Consider the following 23,033-nt stretch of genomic DNA (forward strand, 5'->3'; position numbering starts at 1 on the left):
GGTATGTTCACACTGCTTATTTTCAGCCATAAACACCCCGAAAAACTTCTGAGAAAATGGAAGCTGAACGCCCCCAAACATCTGCCCATTAATTTCAATGGGAAAAATGCCATTTCGTTATGACGGTGTGTATTTTTTTACGTGGCCGTTTGGAAAAACGGACTGTAAAAAAAAATGCCTCGAAAAAAGAAGTGCATGTCACTTCTTGAGCCGTTTTTCATTGGGTCAACCGAAAAAAGGCTCCAAAAACGTCCGTAAAATTTGCCTTATGCAGTGTGATTGTGCAGTGAAAGAAGCTGGGCTGGAACAATGAGAAGTGTATGACACTGATTGGTCACTGATTGGTCAGCGTCATACACTCCTCTTTACAACACCCACTTGGTCAAAAGTAAAAACACACCCAGTTGGGCATTAAGAAACTAAATCTAAAATTGCTCATAACTTTCTCAAAAATGATCGTTTTTCAAAATAAAAACCACTGCTGTTCTCTACATTCCAGCGCCGATCAGATTATGTAGGAGATAGGCCACTTATAATCTGGTGACAGAGCCTGTGAACATAGCCTTACTAAGCAAGTGAGAAGGAACTGAAAGAATGTAAAGTGGTGTGCAGCAAATCTCACCAAAGCTACACCTTTTTAGTGTCATGTTTTTGGGTCAAAAATGATGTGAGGATTGGTAAAAAAATTTTTTTTTTTCTAAAGTGGTTGGAGCTCCATTTATTTATTTTTGGACACCGACCTCCAAATTTACTACATGAATTTATAAAAGAACATGCTGGGTACCCGCCACAAGAGGGAGCTTACTTCCTACTGTTATGCATGGAACTCCATAACACCGTGCAGTAAGCTCCCTCTAGTGGCAGCTGTGGATAGCCAGCATGTTATCTTTTTAATTCATGTATGATTTTGGGGCTTTTACCATTATAAAGGTAATATTATTAAATTAATGCACATTGAACTTTGAGAAAAATAAGATATTCAATGCCAGACACTAATTTTAATATGTCTGATCCCCTTATCTGCTTAATGATAGGACCATAAAGCTCCAAAATGACTTGCATCTGACTCCTCTTATATTAGATTAGTCTTCTTGGAAGGTTTAGCACTTAAATCTACTGTATATAGCTCTGTGTGCCAGTAGCGCTGACTGAACAACTGTTGGGTGGTTGTCCGTCATCAAGGCTCCCACCTGACAACAAATGTAAGTAGCACTTCATATATTTACATGACTGTACAGTACTGAGCCCTGGAGATAGGACATGACGAGAAGTCACAATGTGGGGTTTGTGTAACCTGCTGACTGCGGAGAAGGTAAAAGCAGCTTGGCAGCCGTCCAACCATGCCGTTTCTTTTCACAGGGCTGTGGGACTGTTCAGACCACCAATTAATGACAGATAATCCGTCTAAATCTGTCAAATTGGATTATTTTAGCCGATCGTTCCCTGGTAACATAATTTACAGTTCAATTAGTATTTATTTTTCTAACCATCATTAGAATTGTGATAATGCATTGCTATGTACATTTGTGTAATATGTCTACTATCTACTTTCTGTTATAAAAAAGAAAGTGTCTCCCTGACCTCCATGTAATGCTATGGGTCTGAAGTCTCATCTGTTACCATGATAGTCACACACTATAAGCTGCCTCTGCAACTGCTGCCTAAAACATGACCATACTGAATTTATCTTCCGTCCCCGGCGTCTTCTTAACGTCAGCGTGGCGATTGGCTTTAAGTTCAGCATTGCTTTGACCTGCTGGTTAGATGAATCTGCAAAATTATTTGTCTTCAAAGCAAATTTAACTTCTGCAAACTTGTTCATGTTGGTCCTAGAACGCTTCTTTCTCGATCATTGTCCTCCGCTGTAAAAAAAAAAAAAAAGTTCATGCAATGATTAACCCCTTCAGGACCAAGCTCATTTTGGCCTTCAAATCTGACATGATTCGCTTTATGTGGTAATAACTTTGGAATGCTTATACCTATCCAAGCGATTCTGAGATTTATTTTTTTTCTCATGGCATATTGTATTTTATGTTAGTGGAAAAAATTGGTCGATAAGTTCAGTATTTATTTGTGGAAAAACGTCAAAATTGTGAGAAAATGTGCAAAAATTATGATTTTTTTGAAATTTAAATGTATCTACTTGCAAAACAGATAGTAATACCACACAAAATAGTTACTAGTTTACATTTCCCACATATCTACTTTGTTTGCCTCTGTTTTTGCACGTTCTTTTAGGCTGGATTCACACGAGCATGTTCGGTCCGTAAAGGACGGAACGTATTTTGGCCGCAAGTCCCGGACCGAACACACTGCAGGGAGCCGTTATGTGTGTTAGTTATGTGTGACGCTAGGAGTCCCTGCATCTCCAGTACGGGACAGTAGTTCAACCCAGCCTCATTTTTCTAGGACGTTACAAGGCTTAGAACTTTAGCAGCAATTTCTCACATTTTCAAGAAAATGTCAAAAGGCTTTTTTTTTTTTTTTTTTTTCAGGGACCAGTTCAGTCTTGAAGTTGCTTTGAGGGGCCCATATATTTGAAAACCTTAACACACCCCATTTTAAAAACTGCACCCCTCAAAGTATTCAAATCGGCATTCAGAAAGTGTTTTAACCCTTCAGGCGTTTCACAGGAATTAAAGCAAAGTAGAGGTGAAAGTTACAAACTTCATTTCATTTTGGAAATGACACACCTCAAGGAATGTATCTAGGGTAATAGTTAGCATTTTAACCCCAGTTTTTTTGCTAAATTTATTTGAATTAGTCTGAAAAAATGAATTGTAATTTTTTTTTTCTGAAAAACCATAGAATTTTCAAATTTTTACAAGGAATAAAGGCAAAAAAGCAACATTTGTAAAGCAATTTCTCCCGAGTACGGCAATACCTCATATGTGGTCATAAACTTTTCTGTTTGGACACACGCTAGGGCTTGGAATGGCAGGAGTGTTACTTGGCATGCAGTCTTTGATTGTTTTTTTAGACGCCATGTCGCTTTTGCAGACAGTAGAAACCCCTGAAGTGACTCCATTTTGGAAACTACACCTCTCAAAGGCATTCATCTAGGGGTGAGCATTTTGACCCCACAGGTGTTTCATAAATTTTATTAGAATTGGCAGTGAAAATTAAAATAATTTTTTTTACAAAAATATGTAGACTTGGCTCCCAATTTTTTATTTTCACGAGGGGTAAAAAGAGAAAAAAACACCAGACAATTTGTTACTCAATTTCTCATGAGTACGGCAATACCCCATGTGTGGCCTTAAACTGCTGTTTGGCAAATGGCAGAGCTCAAAATAGAAGGAGCGTCATTTGGTTTTAGAGCGCAGATTTTGCTGGATTGGTGTACGGGCGCCATGTCTCGTTTGCAGAGCCCCTGAGGTACCAGAGTACAGTAGAAACCCCAGAGAAGTGACCCCATTTTGGAAACCACACCCCTCATGGCATTTATCATTTGCCTGGACATTTGACCGGGCTCAGGAGTGAAAGAGCACAATGCGCAGTTGGGGCCTATTTTGGTGATTTTCGCAGCATTGGCCCACAATTGCAAGACTCCGAGGTCAAATAGTAAAACAAACCCCCAAGTAGTGACCTCTATTTTGGAAACTGCACCTCTCAATGCATTTTTTTACGTGGTGTACTGAGCATTTTGACCCCACCGGGTTTTTTAATTTATTTATTTATTGGAAATGAACGATCGGCGGATGGTGCAAAGTGAAAATTGCAATTTTCCACTGATATGCCATTTTAGTGCCCAGTCTGTGCCACTGCAGCTATATATCTCATAAATTGTTAAGCGAGTTCTCCCGGATATGTCGATACCATATATGTGGACGTAAGCTGCTGTTTTGGCACACTGTAGGGTTCAGAAGGAAGGGAGCGCCATATGACATTTGGAGCGCAGATTTTGCTTGGTAGTTCGGTTTGGGTATTCGCTGGTATTTCAGTTCGTAATGTGGGGGCATATGTAAACTGTCCGAATTAAATCTGGGTATAATAAGAGGGTATAATAATAATCCGCAAATTGTGTGCCCGGTGTCGCACTCATTAATGGTGCCCATTCTTATCTGCTTTTGGAACACTCTGCACATTTTGCGTCGCCATATTCTGAGAGCCAGAACTTTTTTATTTTTTTCTCCACCGATGCTGTGTGAGGACTTATTTGTTGCGGGACAATCTAGTTTTCATTGGTACCATTTTGGGATACATGCGATTTTTATTTATTTTTATTTTTTTATCCCTTTTTTTTTTTTTTTTTTTTTTTTTTTAATTCCTTCTTTTTTGGCCAGCGAGGTGACAAAAAACAAGCAATTCTGACTGGTTTTTTTTCTTTTTTTTTTTACGCCACTCACCATGCGCTATAAATGACATTCACTTTATTCTGCGGGTCAATCCGATTACGGCGATACCATATGTATATCGTTTTTTTTTTTATATTTTACAGTGTTTGAACAGTAAAATCTTTTTTTATTTATTTTTTTTGGTCCCACTATGGGACTTGAAGACATGAAGCCCTGATCGCTATTCTAATACAGTGCACTACCTACATAGTGCAGTGTATTAGAGCTGTCAGTTATTCATTTTTACGCCTCCGGTTGCCATAACAAACATTGACTGCGATCTAACCACCTAGATGCAGCGATCGCTTTTGTTTGCTGCATCTAAGGGTTTAATCGGCAGGCTAGCTCCGGTCCTGGCCGTTACATCAGGATGTCACGAACAGCTGACATCCGCGGATGCTGGCGCAGGCTCAGCTTCTGAGCCTGCGTCATCTTCTTGGCTTTCATAGTAAGTATTTTAGGCCCCGCCTCTTTTCTATTTTACTGCACTTATAGCAGACGTTGTTTGAAACATCTTGTATAATGTGGTTTTGTATCTAAAAATAAATGAAAAAAAAAAAAAACTCCTGTTAGGCTGTATTCACATGTGGTCAAAATGGCACGGTTTTGCAGCGATTTTCCAAATATCACACCAAAAAAAAAATCAAGTTGACGGTGATGGGTAAACATAGCTTTCAAAATATATATTGCCTGGAGCAGGGCTTGACACAATCTGGTTTCCATGGCGACTATAATGTTGGCCCTGGTGACCAGGATTTGCGCTCTCCAGTTCATACAGTTAGCGGCCGGGATTTCTCCTACTGGTTCTGTCTTTTTTAAATGTGCAGTCAATGTTCCTCGACCTGAGTTGTGAGGACCTGCCCCTACAATGTGTAGTTGCCGGCTACTACAGCCATGTTCACACAGGGGATTTTCCCTGAGGAAAGGGGATTTGTCAGAATCCGTGGCTGAACCTCAGATTTCTGCTGCGGTTTTGCAGTAAAAACTGCTGTGTTGATGCATGCAAATTAGCCCTATTCAGTATTGTGCTGTGCGGGGCCGGCGTCAGCACCCGGCTAACCCGGGCAAGTGCCGAGGCCCACTCGTCCACCGGTGCTGACGCTGCCGTCATAGCTCCTCCAGTAGTGGAATCCCCGGCCAGAGCGTTGCCGACACTCATGCCGTGGATTACGCTCCTAGAGGGAGCCCCTGTCTAAGAGCGGAATCCCCCCCCCTCATAGTGCCACACATCCCCCCTCCCTGGTAGTGCTGCACAGCCCCCCTCACTGTAGGTAGTGCATTTGGGGCTCCCTCTAGGAGCAGAATCGACGGCCAGAGAGTCGGCAATGCTCTGACTGGGGATTCCACTCCTACAGGGAGCCCCAAATGTTCTACGTACAGGGAGATGGGGGGGGGGGGGGGCTGTGTATCAGTACCTACAAGGGGGGGCTGTATGGCACAATCTATAGAGGACACTAAATATATGGGGGCACAAAGTTTTCTGCCATTTTACTGCCGCCATTAGTTCTCCCACTAGGTCTGTGTCGCCCAAGGGCTCACATAAACCTGGAGCCGGCCCTGGTGCTGGGGCTAATTTGAGTGATCTAAGAGTATACCAGACTCCGTTATGAGTCCGCTGTATTCAGGAGGAGAGCGCTCACCCCCTCTGCGATGATTGACGGTCGGCTGTGTATCTGCATAGGGCAGCATAATCTAAAGACAAACTTAATTTTAGGGCCACGTTCAAATGAGGTGGATTTGTTGCCATACATGTGAATGGAGTTTTCAAAACCCAATTCACAAGTAGCCGACAAATCACTGTGGCTTATAGGTCTGTGTGGATTTCACCACTTGCAATGTAAATGGTAACATATGCTCCAAACGATTGATTTGCAGCAGGTTTATGCCATTATTTGGTGAGAATTCTTTTTCTGTGGTGACACTACGCAGCGTCCTAAAAGTTTTATAGAAATGATAGACTGTAGGTGACATTACTGTGACACCGCCTGCTGTAAACCCTGCTGTCAGTCACTCCACTGTCTAGCTAACCTGCAATAATGTTTATTTTTTATTTGGCACCCAAAAAGTTATTAGGCCTGACACGACTACTACGGTAGTTTCCATAAATACAACTTCTTCTTAATTTTACTGTGCAGCGTTATCTGCTGTGATTTATCTGTATGACGGACTGGTTGGGAATTGGCGCAGGCACGTTGTCTGGCATCTGTTTGTTTTGTAAAGTGGTATTGACATGTGACTGCTGCCAAAATGTGCAGGACTACTATTGGCTGGGTTTCAGAGCTTTACCTCATGCTGACCATCTGTTTAGACGGTGGTTTCTGTGTCGTATCCTTTCCAGGCCAAGTGGATGATGTGTACTGGTCACAATGAGAGTACTGTACTTGCCTACATTTAAAAAAACTATTCTCCCTGTGGAACGTCAGACACAAGCGGTCATAGGTTTCCCCAGCATATCGCTACAATATGTCAACCCTTTCTGATGGTGGGGTTTCGCCTGCTAGGCCCTCCCACCGATCACAAGTACAAAGTAGCAGTGACCCCTTCCGTGACTTAACAAACATTGTGCTGCTTCATCTTGGCACCGCGCTCTCAAACCCTTTATGCCCCCCCCCCCCCGCTTCCCCACCAATCAGCAAGTGATGACATATTCTATCACAGGTGTCCTCAACTGGCAGCCAGTGGATACCAGTTCCCCAAACCCCTGCTATCTGGACCGACCAGCAGTACATTGTATTATGCCGGTGTCAGGGCAAAACCAGAAGTGCGCCCGCGCAACTTTTGGTGTCATCCTGACATTACACTTAGGTGCTACTGGAGCAGAGGAGGGACGTAGACCACTGCCATTAATGAAATAAACAGTTTGGGGAGTGAGGAAGGTGGAAGGGCAGAGGCAAAGCACGGTGGGATCACATCACTGCAGGCAAGAACCGCCTACCAGCGTCTCAGACACAATGGAAACGCACCACTGTCAATGGTCCAGTGTGTAGACCGAGGATATTTCAAAGGCAGTACTAAAAAAATTACATTAAATGTTGTTAAGGCACATGGGGTCATTAATTGAGTATCCCCATGTTCATCACATTTAGTAAAATAGCAAACCCTGTTCTAAGAGTGTATTTACACAGTACGGTTTTGTCGCGTTTTTTGTTGAAAACCTCACTGAAAAACGCTTGCATTTTTGCCACGATTTAGCAAATCGTGGTACAAATGCATGCATTTTTCAATACGGTTTCCGGCCACGCAGTATAAATACATGGCAAAATACCCTTACTATGTTTGGCTCTACAATGTACTTGTAAAACTGCATTCTCCACCATGAATTTGGTGAAGAACAGATACCACACTCTGATCACTGATGAACATCTGCATCACTGTATTCGAATGGCAGTCACCCGCTGGTAAAAGAGATGCCAGTTTTGCCACTTATAAACAATAAATCTGTATGTAAATAGTTCCACAAAGTAATCAAGACAACGTCTTTACTACTGGTGTTCAGCTCAGACCTTCACCTTACGACAGACCTCGATAAGTGGACATTTGCTAAAAGTAGTTGAGTACCCCTGGTAGGGCTGGGTGATTTAATCAAATTAATTAGATTAATTTGCCCTTAAGGCTTCCGAGAATTCTGTTTTTTTTAGCAAAATCGTTGAATTGATTCCCTAGTGGTGTCGTCACACCGTGCTGCAGGAAGACGCACCGCCTCGTCACCTGCCTTCTCTGCTCCCTTTTCTGCCCCAGCTCTGCCTCTATCGTTTCACACGACCGTGATTGGGCCGTGAAAAACGGTTTGCTGTTTGACCGGATTTCCCGGCCAGACCACGGTACATGTGAACGGTACTCCTTGCATCATAGTCATATATGGTGCTAGGAGTCCCTGCTTCCCCACCAAACTGTGGTTCTGTACTGAACAAATTGATACAATACGGAACAGCAGTTCCGTGTGGAATCAGGGACTCCTAGTATAGTGCCACACCACTCTGTAGATATCACAACCCCCCCTTATAGATAGCAGCACCACTACCCGCTTTTAGATAGCGCCACTGTAGCTCAATGACGACACTCTGGCCGAGGATACCGCTTCTATAGAGAGTCCCTGATGTCTCTGTCCATATATGGACAGTGACGACTGGGGCTCCCTCCTAGAGCGGAATCCCCTGCCAGGGTGTTGGCAACCTCTGGCTGGGGATTCCTCTCCCGGAGGAGCCCCTGTCGTCATTGTCACAGCATCGCAAGATCCCCTGTTGTGGGAACACCCTTGACGTCATTGTCCATTTATGGACCGTGACGTCAGGGCTACTCCTGGAGTGGAATCGCCGGGCAAGCGTTGCTGATGCTCTGGAAATGGATTCTGCTTTTAGAGGGAGCCCCCCGACGTCACTGTCCATATATGGACAGAGACGTCAGGGGCTCCTTCTAGAAGTGAAATTCCCGGCCAGAGCGTCGGTAACGCTCTAGCTGGGGATACTTCTCCTAGATGGAGCTGCAGTGGTGCTATCTACAGGAGGTGTGGCACTATCTAGATGGGCACTGTAGCACTATATGGGCAATGGCACTGTCTATGTGGGCACTATCTAAAGTGGGCACTGTGGCACCATCTCACGGGATATTGCAGCACTATCTACATGGGCACTGGTGTTTTCAGGGGGTTGGGACAAAAAAAACCCTGACAAATGAAATCGATTTCCCTTTTTTTTTTTTTTTCTTTTTTTTAACGGCCGTGACAAATGGGCATTAGAAACGAACAGACGGACTGGAAATGGATACAAATTTGGAGAGACACTGATACAAACGGACATGAAAAACCGTTGATCAGCTTTTAATGGCCATTTTTTTTCCACTGTCGTGTAACAGCTTATTCAGACGAACGTGATATACGTCCGTGCAATGCACGTAATTTTCACGCGCCTCGCACGGACCTATGTTGGTCAATGGGGCCGTTCAGACAGTCAGTCATTTTTACGCAGCGTTCATCACGCACCCATTGAAGTCAATCGGTGCGTGAAAATCATGCGCAGCACACGGAAGCACTTCCGTGTGACGCGCGTGATTCGCGCAACAGCAGTAAAACTGAATAAAAACAGAAAAACACCACGTGCTTTTCTGTTTACGAACATCCAAACAGTGTCATAATGATGGCGGCTGCGTGAAAATCACTCAGCCACGTATCATACGCTGCTGACACACGGAGTTATGTACCTTTTGCGCACGCAAAATGCGTTTTCTGCGCGCGCAAAACGCACCCGCTCGTGTGAATTTGGCCTAAATGTAGCTGAAATGACTGATGCCAGGAGTCCCGTTCACATGTACCGTGGTAGGGCTGGGAAATCCATTCATGTAATCAGCGCATAGTGACACTGGGTTGTTCGCTATGTGCTGTCTTATACTGACATATTAACGTTACTGAAGTGTTTAGACCGTGACTAGACATTCCTTCCAGACAGGACGGGATGTCTATTCACAATCCCTGCACTTTGTTAACGTTTGTTTGGTACTAGCAGCAGAGCAAAGTGCAGGGATTGTGAATAGACATCCCGTCCTGGCTGGAACGGGACCCTGACTGACGCAAACGGATTTCAATGGTGACGGATTTGGTGCAAATGGCTTCCGTTTGTCTCCGTTGTGCAAGGGTTCTGTCATTTTGACTAAATCAAAGCGGGGAGTTACCTTTGATTGTGGCGCGGTCACGGACTGTGGCGATCAAAGAGTTAAACAGCTGGGGTTGGAATGTTTTCCGACCCCAACTGCATTCAGCAGGCTGCTCTAAGATCAGGAGCTGTCCGGAAACCGCTCCTGCCTAGAGGATGACTTCTCACGAGCGCTCATCAGTCTTTTCTACAGCGACGCCAAAAGTCGTCGCTGTAGACTAAGCACCTGCACCGCCTGCCGTCAAAGGTGGGCGGTTGTTAAAGTGTTAAACAACACAAACCAAAATGCAGTTGTATGTAGTGCATTTAATATTTTACTATAGACTTTACTGTAACATCCGGCCGCATAAAAAAAAAAACGCAGCAAATCGCTGTGTGTAATTCCAGTGTTATTACAGTTTGTTTTTTTTGCCAAATTATCGGACATTACGCATTATAATTTCTTCGTACCGCCCCATTTTATAAAAACTTTTCAAAACGGTTGATGTAGGTATAAAAGTTTCTACAACACATGTTTAGCACGCATCACAATTTGTGAACATCTCAGCAGCTTGGAATGGTTCTCTGTTTAGTGTGATTTTAAATTGTTTCTTGAAGGTAATTTTCAGCACTGGAGAAATGTAAATCTGTTTTTGTCTCCTTACACACAATGGTCCTAATAAAGTCTAAACACTAAACAAAAGCTTTCCTCAAAATACAAGTCCCCAGATGGGAAGTGATAAAGTGAGCAAAGAGTATGAGGCTTTGTGAGCATTTTCCATGTATTCATGCTGTTTATTATGTCATTTCTATTGTTGGCTAATCCATTCATTTTGTGATTTCGTCAGTAAAATCTGTCCTGCATAATACCTAGTCATTGTCTCCACAATCACATTTCAGTCAAATGTAATTGTTTTATATCTGAACAACAAAGTAAAGCTGGACCTACATTTCAGATAGCTGTCGGCAGAACGATTGTTTGGACAACCACTAATCCTCCCGACTCCCCCATACACATGCGTGTGTTCCCAATAGGGAGAAGGAGTAAAGGCCCTATAATACTGGCCAATTTTGCAAGGTGCAGAGAGCACCGATCGAGACAGGTGGTTGATCGGCGCTCACTTGCTCCTGTCACAAGGAGCTATCGGCAACGAGCATTCTATGAACGCTTGTCAGCCCGATAATTGCCCAGTGTAAAACCCCTTTAATGCTGCCAGAGGAATCTCTCTGCAAACAAAAGGATCGGGCATATTGGAATCTAGCAGCCCAATCTTTCTCACCCCCGACATATGCCATTGGGGGAGAGTTGCGACAAAGCCATACACATTAGATGGTCGGCCGGTCCCTAAGATATCAGCTGGTTGGGCAGACATACATCTAATGTGTATGGCTTCCTTAAAGGGGCTTTTACAAGGCCTGATACTTGTCGGAAAACAAGCGCCGAACAATGATACAGCACATCGATTAGTTCCATTCACAATGAGCATCGATTGTTCAGTATGAGGACGAACGATTGTTGATTCATTGTTAATTCATTCCCATGCATTTGAATCATGTTGGCAGCACATCGGGCTGTCTACATAGGGAGATGTGCTGCTGACTAGTGACCGGTTTTTGGGCTGCATAATAGATCCGATAAACGAGTGTTGGCAGCATACTCTAAAAAGATAGTAGCCATTGTGAAAATTCTGTCTATATAACATTTTGTTAGTGTCTAAAGAGCATTAATAGACAGTGTTGTCTTCTTATACCTACATAATAATCATGGATTAGAAAGGAACTGATTTACTGATATAATAAGTCAATCTGTGCACATTGACTATATTTATATGTTGCCATTATAGTAAGGCCCCCCCCCCCTCCCCACACGGCTTACATTATTGTCGGTGGCACATCCCCTGTTTATCGTTCCTTGTTTGACTGCTCGACATGATCACAATGTTGGGAAATGATTGGGAACAAACGATCGTACGAAGATCGTTAAGGGGATTATCTCCCTCTGGTAAAAGGGCTCTTAAAGAGGCTCTGTCACCAGATTATAAGTGCGCTATCTCCTACATAATCTGATCGGCGCTGATGTAGATAATAACAGTGTTTTTTATTTTGAAAAACAATCATTTTTGAGAAAGTTCTGAACAATTTTAGCTTTATGCTATTTAGTTTCTTAATGCCCAACTGGGCATTTTTTTTTACTTTTGACCAAGTTGGCATTGTAAAGAGAAGTGTATGACGCTGACCAATCAGCGTCATACACTACTCTCCATGCATGTCCATTTGTACTCCGCACAGTGTGATCTTTCGAGATCACGCTGTGCTATCACATACACCCACATTAACTTTACGGAAGTGTCTTGAGAGTGAATAGACATCACCTCCAGCCAGGACGCAAAGTCTATTCACACTCCCTACACTTCGGTAAAGTTTGTGTGGGACTTAATCGCTGCACAGCGTAATCTCACAAGATCACGCTGTGAATGACAGCATGCTGCTCATTGAGAACTCGCTCCTATACTCCAGGGAATGGAGTTGGTATTCTATCTGCCTCAGGTCACACACGTTCAGCAGCCGTGTACGTACCCATCTCAAGTTCAAGGCTATCCCCAGCACCAGCTCTTTAGAGAGTGGAACACATGGCAGGGGCAACGGCTGTATGCTTCCCTGCAGGAGAACAAAGCAATGCGGAGCCCGGCCGTGCCGCTCCTCCCTGCCCGCCTCCCATTCACGTGTTCAGCCCTCCATGACAACAAGCGGCCGCTGCTCTCATTGTTGTGTACTGCATGTACCCCGAGCGCGGCCATTGTGTGGGCAATCACGGAGGATGGAGGGAATACTCAGCAGCAGTGTGTGTGACTAGTGAGAGGAGGCTAGCACAGTGACATTGACCGAGCAACGCACAGGACCGTCACATGTAGCGCTGGGACAAATCTAGACAATATAGTACAAATGGACATGAATGGAGAGAAGTGTATGACGCTGATTGGTCAGCGTCATACACTCCTCTTTACAACGCCCACTTGGTCAAAAGTTAAACGCCCGGTGGGCATTAAGAAAGTAATTAGCATAAATCTAAAATTGCTCATAACTTGCTAAAAAATGACCGTTTAAAAAAAACCCTTATCAACATTACAGCGCCGATCACATTATGTAGGAGACAGGGCACTTATAATCTGGTGACAGAGCCTCTTTAAGGAGGTCTAATACAACTAGAGATGTCTTTGATCTAATATCATCTAGGTCATGTGGGACATGTGAGGGAAAATAAGTTGGATTTTTTTTTTTTTAGGAGCGGACAGCTCCTTAGAAGATGTTCCTGGAGTCCTTAAACCGAACTGGCAACGTGCAATTAAATAGAGAAGTGTGTCTTATTATATTATTATTACGTGTTCATCCGATTAGTACAGACTCAGCTTCTGGTAAGACCACGAGTTTCTCCATGCTCGTGACATTCCAGGCCCACCCTGGATGCCGTGTGCATGCTTTATTTTCCCCTTTGTCTCGTTTTTCTTATTTGTTCTTTCTTATCCATGGTTTAGAAGTACCCAGCATAGATCTGGTCATTGTAAATGGAAGGAAGGGTTTGGTCAGCAGCATAATATCCTATAGTGCTTTACCCTGGTAGATAACATCAGGGCTCATGCATGCACATGGAACTCTGTCCGAGGACTCCACAAGCCGTCTGTTAGGGTTGAATAGAATAAGCCTCAGCACTTGTCTGGGCGCTGAAGGCATATCCTCTACGAGGGCCCCGATTAGAGTTTGCAATTGTTCCAAATAAACAAACAGTGCCAAATTTCTTTGATATTGTAATCTTTTTGATAAAGAAGTCTGAAAGGTCCTTGGAGACCTTTTTTTAGATTTTAGACAAAATAGTTGAGTGGCAGGACTTCCCTTGTTGATATGCTGTGGACTGTTGAGCACTGCTTCACTTGACCATTGATAACAGGAGGAGTTGGACTGGACTGTTGATGGTTCCATTGGAAAGAGGTAACTTTTACATGTTTTATCCAAATTGAGAACATATTGGGATGTGTTCAAGTTTCTCTTGTTCAATGCTTGGGAGGAAGGCTGAAATGTTGGCTCTACTAACTTTATTGCATTGTATGATCATGTAGTCGCTCCACAATATTGAGAGATTGTTTCTATGTTTTTGGCCAGATTTCTATGCGCTGCTGTCATGTCTGTTGTACAATGATGTTCACCAGCAATAACCTGGCAGTGGAATAAGCATTCTTGTTCTCGCTGCAACGTGAGATGTTTTTATTTAGCAAGTGAAAGGTAAACTTCTCCACGGAGCCTGTAAGCTGGAGCCATCATCATTGAAGCAGTTTTCCAACTTTGTGAATCTGGCAGTAACTTTTTTTCCCCTTGGACTATTTAGAAAATAAATTCCTTGTAATGTGCCAGTTGGCTTCATTTGTGACCTGCTTGGAAAATGCCAGTGTGTGTGTAAGTGGGATCCCATCATACAGTGGTGACTCTGTCTTTCCAGAATGACGTCATTGTGCAGCATTTTGTTTGCATGGGCCAGGGCAGCCCTTAGAAATATTTGTCGCTTCATGTGGGCGACTTAATTGCCCAGCGTTAAGCAGCTTTCTCTGGGACGTGGATGTATTTCTGAATCGTGTTTTATGACTTCTACCATGGATGGTTTGCAGATTTACATGTAATCGTTTAGCAGCTGGTTATGATCTATGAGATCTGCCGTATAGTTTTCCAGATCATTTCAAGAAATCAATCCAGCCTAAAATATTGATAAAATGAGCTTGTACTTTAAATTATTTGAATTCAGAAAGATTTGTGTTTAGCTTTTTATTTTCTCATGGTCTCAATTCTCTAGCAATGTTTTCGAGTAAATACTAGAATGGGAGTTTCCTAGCTCTTAAAATAGTGGCTAAACTGCAGAATATACTTATTCAATTTGTCCGTTCCTGCTGCTGCTCACGTGTCCATGTATGAAACCTCATCACATTGGTTTAAAAACTGTAATTATAGCGACATCTGATTTAATGGGGGTAACGTGAAGAACCACTTAAGCCGGAGTTTGTACATCGTGGTTAACTTTTTTTTTTTTTTTTTTTTGTGCCTTTCTTTTCCTTTTTTTTTTTTATTTTTTTACTCCAAAACGTGCGGTTGTGCTATGGTTTTGCAAAAATTATGCTGCGAATCGTGGCAAAAAAGCATACTTTGACCACAACATGAAAGGCCTTGGTCACACAGTGCAGATTTGCTACAGATTTTGCATGGATTTTATTTTGAAGAGGCTCTGTCACCACATTATAAGTGCCCTATCTCCTACATAAGGAGATCGGCGCTATAATATAGGTGACCGCAGTGCTTTCTATTTAAAAAAACTATCTATTTTTACTACTTTATTATCGATTTTAGATTTATGCTAATGAGTTGCTTAATGCCCAAGTGGGCGTATTTTTACTTTGGTCAGCGTCATACACTCCCCTGTACAATGCCCACTTGGTCTAATCGGCCTCATGCACTCCTCTCCATTCATTTACTTAGCGCATAGGGATCCTGCTAGATCCTTATGTGCTGTCTTATACTAACACATGAACAATACTGAAGTGTTTAGACAGTGAATAGACATTCCACGGGATGTCTATTCACAATCCCTGCACTTCGTTACTCTGTGGTAGTTACAGCAGAGGAAGCGTAATCTCGCGAGATTACGCTGTAGATGACAGGTTACAACGAGATCACGCTTCCTCTGCTGTAACTACCATAAAAACAGTAACGAAGTGCCGAGATTGTCAATAGACATCCCGTGGAATGCCTATTCACTGTCTAAACACTTCAGTATTGTTAATGTGTTAGTATAAGACAGCACATAAGGATCTAGCAGGATCCCTATGGCTGAGTAAATGAATGGAGAGGAGTGCATGAGGCCACTTGGTCTAAAGTAAAAATACGCCCACTTGGGCATTAAGAAACTCATTAGCATAAATCTAAACTCGCTAATAAAGTGGTAAAAATAGATTGTTTTTTTTAAATAAAAAGCATTACTGTCACCTACATTGTAGCCCTCATCTCCTTATGTAGGAGATAGGGCACTTATAATGTGTTTTTACTTTTGACCAAGTGGGCGTTGTGGAGAGGAGTGTATGACGCTGACCAGTGACCAATCAGCGTCATACATATCTCTCCATTCATGTAATCAGCACATAGTGATCACCATGTGCTGTCACATACTCGCACATTAACGTTACTGAAGTGTCTTGACAGTGAATAGACATCGCGTCCAGCCAAGACGGGATGCCTATTCACAATCCCGAAACTTCGGTAACGTTTGTGCGGGACTTACAGCACACAAGTGTGATCTCGCAGTAAAACACGATCAAAATTCCCTGTGGATTCTCAGCCTTAGGCCTTATTCACACGAACGTGTTTAACGTCCGTGAAAATCACGTGCGTCGCACGGACCTATGTTAGTTAATGGGGCCGTTCAGACATTCCGTGATTTTCACGCAGCGTGTGTCTGCTGCGTAAAACTCACGACATGTCCTATACTTGGCCGTTTTTCGCACATCACGCACCCATTGAAGTCAATGGATGCGTGAAAATCATATGCAGCACACGGAAGCACTTACGTGTGACGCGCGTGATTCGCGCAACAGATCAAGAAACGAAGGAAAAAATAAAACCACTTCCTTCATTTCTTTTTCTAAACATCAAAACCGCGTGTCATAAGGATGGCATATGCGTGAAAATCACACAGCAAACCGTTATGACACACGGAACTGCAACGCTCAAAAAACTCAGCGTTTGTGTGAATAAGGCTTTAGGCTACATTCAGACGAGCGTGTGCAACCTCGGATGTAAAAAACTGCCGGCTTTCACGTCTTAGTGCATTATCACGTATCCCTCATAGACTAGAGTCTATGGAGAGATTCGTGAAAACGCAGGAAAATAGGACATGTCCTGTTTTTCCACTGACCCTCCACATGCTCCGTTGAAACAATTGCCATGTGAACGGCCCCATTGAATTACGTGTCCGTGTGACGGCTGTCACACGCTGGTCTGAATAGTGATTTTCGCCAGTACTGACAGCGGTGTAAGTCTAGACTTGAGAAGGTTATGGCTCTGTCTCTTCTTGATAGCAGTGTTGTTGCTGGGAACCTCTGCCTTTGCTGTAGCACCTCTGTATTGTCATACTCGATGTATTATACAGCTTCATGTCTCGAGTCAGGGCGGTGTGTTTCGTCCTATGATGCCCCATTAGTTCTCCAAGTTTGGGCAGGAGTAGGATGATGAATGGCATGTGTTATTTTTAACAATCTGGTCTTGCATTCTTTATGAATGAGTCCTGCACCACGATTTCTTCCATTGAATCATCAACCACTTAACCCCACTGCTGCCAACGCTCTCTTGCTGTAAACCTGCCATTGTTGTCTATTATTGCTATACCACATATTGCACCTGTGTGAATTGCTTGCATGTAGACAATATACCCCACTCTCTTTACTGTTGCAGTTTGATCAGGTAATGTAAAATGATGGTAAAGTTGTTTCACATAAGAATGACATCCTGAGAAATAATCTGCGAAGCACACAAACATGAGGCTGATCACACCTACGTTGACGCATTTCGTTATTCTGCTCCGTCAAAGGGGTAGAACAAGGGAATGCCGAACGCAGTGGTTCCGTTGAAACGCGGACACTGCCAGCGACCGACGGTACCCATTGACTTTAATGGGTTCTGTCACCTTTCCGTCAGGACGTCTGTCGATGTGCTGGAAACAATATTGCAGCACTATTGTTTCTGGTAATTTCTAACGGAGCCTCCAACGCAGATGTGAACAGTCGGAAGAAAGTATTCACAAATAGATGTAAAAGGCTATTTACCTTGTGTGAAATATGAGAATAGTCATTCAGGACTTTGGCCCCTTCTAATTGTTCAGCTGGAGCTAAGCTAAATCTCTGTATCAGGTGAAGAATGGGGTTCACACTGTGTTTTTGTTGCATTTTTAACATGCTTTTTTTTGTTTTGTTTTGGTAGATCAGCTCCTGTTCTCTCAATGGGCGTTCATCAATCAAAACCAAAAAATCATGTTAATAATGCATCAAAGATGCACAGTGTGAACACAGCCTAAACATTCTAAAAAGTGTAGACACCTGAGTCAGGTGCACTTTTTTCTATTGTTTGGAAGTTTAACAAAGAAAAGACATCACACTTGTTAAAAGGGTTAAAGAGGCTCTGTCACCACATTATAAGTGGCCTATCTTGTACATCATGTGATCGGCGCTGTAATGTAGATTACAGCAGTGTTTTTTTTTATTTAGAAAAACAATAATTTTTGACGGAGTTATGACCTATTTTAGCTTTATGCTAATGACTTTCTTAATGGGCAACTGGGCGTGTTTTACTTTTTGACCAAGTGGGCGTTGTGAAGTGTATGATGCTGACTTAGCGTCATACACTTCTCCCCATTCATATACACTTCTCCCCATTCATTTACACAGCACACAGTAATCTTACTAGATCACTATGGGCAGCCACATACACACACATTAACGTTACTCAAGTGTCCTGACAGTGAATATACATTACCTCCAGCCAGGACGTGATGTCTATTCAGAATCCTGACACTTCGGTAACGTTTGTGTGAGATTTACAGCAAGGCAAGCGTAATCTCGTTCGTAATGACAGTTTACAGCGTAATCTCGTGAGTTTACGCTTGCCTTGCTGTAAATCTCACACAAACGTTACCGAAGTGTCAGGATTATGAATAGACCTCACGTCCCGTCTGGAGGTGATGTCTATTAACTCTCAGGACACTCTAGTAACGTTAATGTGTGTGTATGTGGCTGCACATAGTGATCTAGCAAGATCACTATGTGCTGTTTAAATGAATGGGGAGAAGTGTACGACACTGATTGGTCACTGATTGGTCAGCGTCATACACTTCTCTCCACATCGCCCACTTGGTCAAAAATTAAAAACACACCCAGTTGGGCATTAAGAAAGTAATTCTCATAAAGATAAAATAGGTCATAACTCTGTCAAAAATGATAGTTTTTCTAAATAAAAAAACACTGCTGTAATCTGCATTACAGCGCCGATCACATCATGTAGAAGATAGGGAATTTATAATGTGGTGACAGAGGCTCTGTCACCATATTATAAATTCCCTATCTCCTATATAAGGAGATGGGCGCTATAATGTAGGTGACAGTAATGCTTTTTATTTAGAGAAACAATCTATTTTAAACCACTTTATGAGCGATTTTTAGCTTTATGCTGATTAGTTTCTTAATGCCCAAGTGGGCGTTGTACAGAGGAGTATATGACGCTGACCAATCAGTGACCAATCAGCGTCATACACTTCTCTTCATTCATTTACACTGCACTAGCGATATAGTTATATCGTTATGTGCAGCTACATACACAAACACTAACATTACTGCAGTGCCCTGATAATGAATATACATCACTACCAGCCTGGACGTGATGTTTATTCCGAATCCTGACACGTCTGTAGAGCTAGTGTGAGATTTACAGCAAGGCAAACGTAATCTCGCGAGATTACGATGTAACCTGTCATTTCAAACGCGATTACGCTTGCCTTGCTGGAATCTCACAGAAAAGATTCAGAAGTGTCAGGATTCTGAATAAACATCACGTCCAGGCTGGTAGTGATGTATATTCATTATCAGGACACTACAGTAATGTTAGTGTATGTGGCTGCACATAACGATATAACTATATCGCTAGTGCAGTGTAAATGAATGGAGAGAAGTGCATGACGCTGATTGGTCACTGATTGGTCAGCGTCATACACTCCTCTGTACAACGCCCACTTGGTCTAAAGTAAAACACGCGCACTTGGGCATTAAGAAACTCATTAGCATAAAGCTAAAAATCGCTCATAAAGCTAAAAATCGCTCATTATTTAGATAGTTTTTCTAAATAAAAAGCATTACTGTCACCTACATTACAGCGCCCATCTCCTTATGTAAGAGATGGGGCACTTATAATGTGGTGACAGAGTCTCTTTAACAAGAAGTTGGGATAGATGGGAGTATGACTGCAGGATCAGACTACACAGGGGTTGTTGTCTGTTACCATGGAATTGCATAGTACTGAAGACACACGATAGGAAATCTTTAATCAAGACCTACTGCAAAGTTACTTTAACTGCATTGGAACGAAACAAAAATTTGGTTGTGGAGTCTTTTAGTTTTTTTTCTAGCGTTGGGATTTGCATTGTACAGCCGCTCACAGGATCGAGCATGCCGCAATTTCATTTCCAGACACAGTGTAGGCCCATGGAACCTCTTTAGACACTGTATTAATGATCCATATTACGGTGAGTGTCGAGTCCCTAGAGTAAGACTAGCGTTTACATATCGCAGAAAGTCAAGTCACACAACGCAATGGAGCTTGTGTTATGATGGAACTTGCAGATTCTTTCCTCCCTATATCCTAGGTACACTTGGATGTGTAGTAAAGTTCTAGCTGATCATTGTTTGTGTCTGTATACTAAGTTGCCTTGTTTTTCATTCTTCCAGCATAAGTCCGGTATCTTGAAGTTTGGAGGGACTCTTTCTGAACTCTGTGAAAATGGAGAATGGGGAGAAGATCAACAAGGAGCAGGAAGATGAGATGGCAAGTAGATTTAATTTTCATGTCTTTTATGTCAGTCATTTTTATTTTTTAAAGGAACTTTAAGGATGTCTTCACACATGGCAGATTTTGTTGCAAAAAGTTCTGCGAGTGACAATCTGTCCCATACATCTGAATGTAGTTGTTTCTCCAGCAATGTGCATGGATTTCTGCAAGAACCATTCAGATAAATGAATCAGCCGCAGAAATTTCTACAAAAAATCTGCCATGGGTAAATCTGACCTAATTTTAAAAAGATGAGCAAAAAAAAAAACTTAATGTGGTAGAGCGTGCCCTTCTCATCTTGCCCAGACTGTGCTTTCCAGTGTACTGTGTTATTTTATTAATTTTTTTCTCTCATTTTTGTGATTTTTGCCCAAGGACACTAATAATGTGAGACCTCAAGCATTTTTTTCAACCTGAGAATTAACCAAAAATGTGGTTACGTGAAAATAGCTATTGTATTGAAAATTGATGTCATTTTCCCTTTTTCTTCTTTTCTTGCAAGCCTTAAGAGATAGGAATCCGCAGTATTTCATACATTGGTGTGAGACTCTACTCCTAACAGTCGTAAATTAGCGCTTACAAAAACCCCATTTGATTAGAGTCTATTGATTTACACTGGGTTGTTAATGTAAAGAAATCTGTTCTCCTCCGTCTCCCACACCAAGCTAATAAATGAGGATATCCTACAATTAGACCAGAGTATTTTTGTCTTTTGTGGGTGCGTTTGTGTTTTTTTAAGTTTATTTATTCTATGTAGGTGATAATAATTTGTAGACCACTAGAATTCCATTCCTTATATTCATTAAGGGGAAAAGTACTCGTTCTTAACCCCGTTACCCACCATAACATACATGTGTGTCATGTCGGGTGGTTAGTAAGTAGTATGGAGCAGACTCCGGAACTGAGCCTGCTCAATACACTGCGTAATACAGATACTCTGCTCTAATGGCGGGGATCGGAGACCACTCCGATCCCTACCGTTTTACCAATTAGATGCCGACAATCGCGACCCCCTAGTGGGACTAAATACGTTTCAAAATAAGTGAAATAAAGTTTTGAACAATCTTGAAAAAAATATGCATTAAAATGTAAAAAAAACAAAAAACTTTTCCAATTCTCTACACCTTAATGACATGCCAGGTACATGTACGTGGCAACCATCAAGGGGAAGTATAGAGCGGGCTCACAGGCTTAGTGCACCCATACTCAGCGGGTGTCCGCTGTATAATACATCAGACGTTTCACTGCAATGGGCGGAATCAAAGATCACTTTTGATTCTGCCAGTGCAACCACTTAGATGCTGCAGTCAATAGCGACCTCGGCTCCTAAGCCGTTATAAAGAGGTTGGAGTTTCCCTCTTGCAGCCCATCACCCCCCTCCGTGGCGCAATTGCGGGGTCCCAATGGTTGTCATGGCAGCCTAGGGGCCTAATGAATGCCCGCTTGTCTGCTGTCTTTGTGCTCCTATTATGCCCTGCCAGAGGCAGGGGTTAATAGGAGCCTGTAAAAACATTAGTATCACAGTATACAGTGCAAGCGATAGCTGGTTCAAGTCCCCCAGGGGTATTTATATAAAAAAACAAAACTTGAATTATATTTATTTTTTTGACATAAAAAAATAAAAATAAACCCCTGCACATTTTTTTTCTTCTAGAGTAATGTTAAAAAAAAAACTAACAATTACAACATAACTGGTATCGCCGAGTCCGTAATTGCAATATGATGTTGTTCAAACCGCACAGTGAATGCTTTAAAAAATTACAAACGACAGAATTGCTGTTTGGTCGACTCACTTCCCAAAAAACATAGAATAAAAATGTAACAAAAGTCTTCTGTACCCCACAATGGTACCCCATGCAAAAAATGAGCCCACACACCACTTGGTGAGGGTTTCATATTCCAGCAAGACAATGATCCAAAACATACTTGTAGGTTATGTCAGAACTACCTAAGAAGACAAGAATGGAATGTCCTGCAGTCTCCAGACCCAAACCCCATTCAGCTTGTTTGGGATGAACTGGACGAAAATATAAAAAAAAAATGTATGGCTCTGAGAATGTAGTGACGCAAAGCATCAACACGTAGAATAAAGGTAACATGTCGCTTTTACTGTAGGACAAACGCCTTAAAAACTATACCCAAAAAACAATGGAGGAGTCGCAGTTTTTTTCCAATTCCACCCCGCAAAGAATTTTTCTTCAGTTTCCTACTACATTATATAGTACTTTAAATATTGCCAAAAGAAACTACAACTCTTCCCACAAAATATAAGTCCTCACACCGCTCCATTGGTGGAAAAATAAAGTTCTGGCATTTGGGAGGTGGGGAGTGGAAAGCGGAATATCGCTTGGGCTTTACGTGTTAAAGTCTCAAGACCGTGAAGGTGAACCTACATATTAGGCCTCATGCACATGACTGTGCTTTCGTGGCCGCAATTTATCCCTATTTGTGC

At 42.4% G+C, this 23,033-nt stretch overlaps 1 protein-coding gene across 2 annotated transcripts in view; it reads left to right on the forward strand.

The window, feature by feature from the left end:
* Nucleotides 1–23,033, forward strand: part of ATP13A3 (ATPase 13A3) — a 123,714-nt gene that overhangs the window by 11,995 nt on the left and 88,686 nt on the right. The window contains exons 1-2 of one of the 2 annotated variants that reach the window (XM_075861752.1): nt 20,194–20,279; nt 20,482–20,578. In XM_075861752.1, coding sequence (XP_075717867.1) covers nt 20,534–20,578 — 45 coding nt within the window. In that variant the 5' untranslated portion in view covers nt 20,194–20,279; nt 20,482–20,533. Of the gene's footprint in view, nt 1–20,193; nt 20,280–20,481; nt 20,579–23,033 lie in introns of those variants that run through there. The other variant, XM_075861751.1, reaches the window with a different exon arrangement.

This window comes from Rhinoderma darwinii, chromosome 4 (assembly GCF_050947455.1).
Source record: "Rhinoderma darwinii isolate aRhiDar2 chromosome 4, aRhiDar2.hap1, whole genome shotgun sequence".
Taxonomy (NCBI): domain Eukaryota; kingdom Metazoa; phylum Chordata; class Amphibia; order Anura; family Rhinodermatidae; genus Rhinoderma; species Rhinoderma darwinii.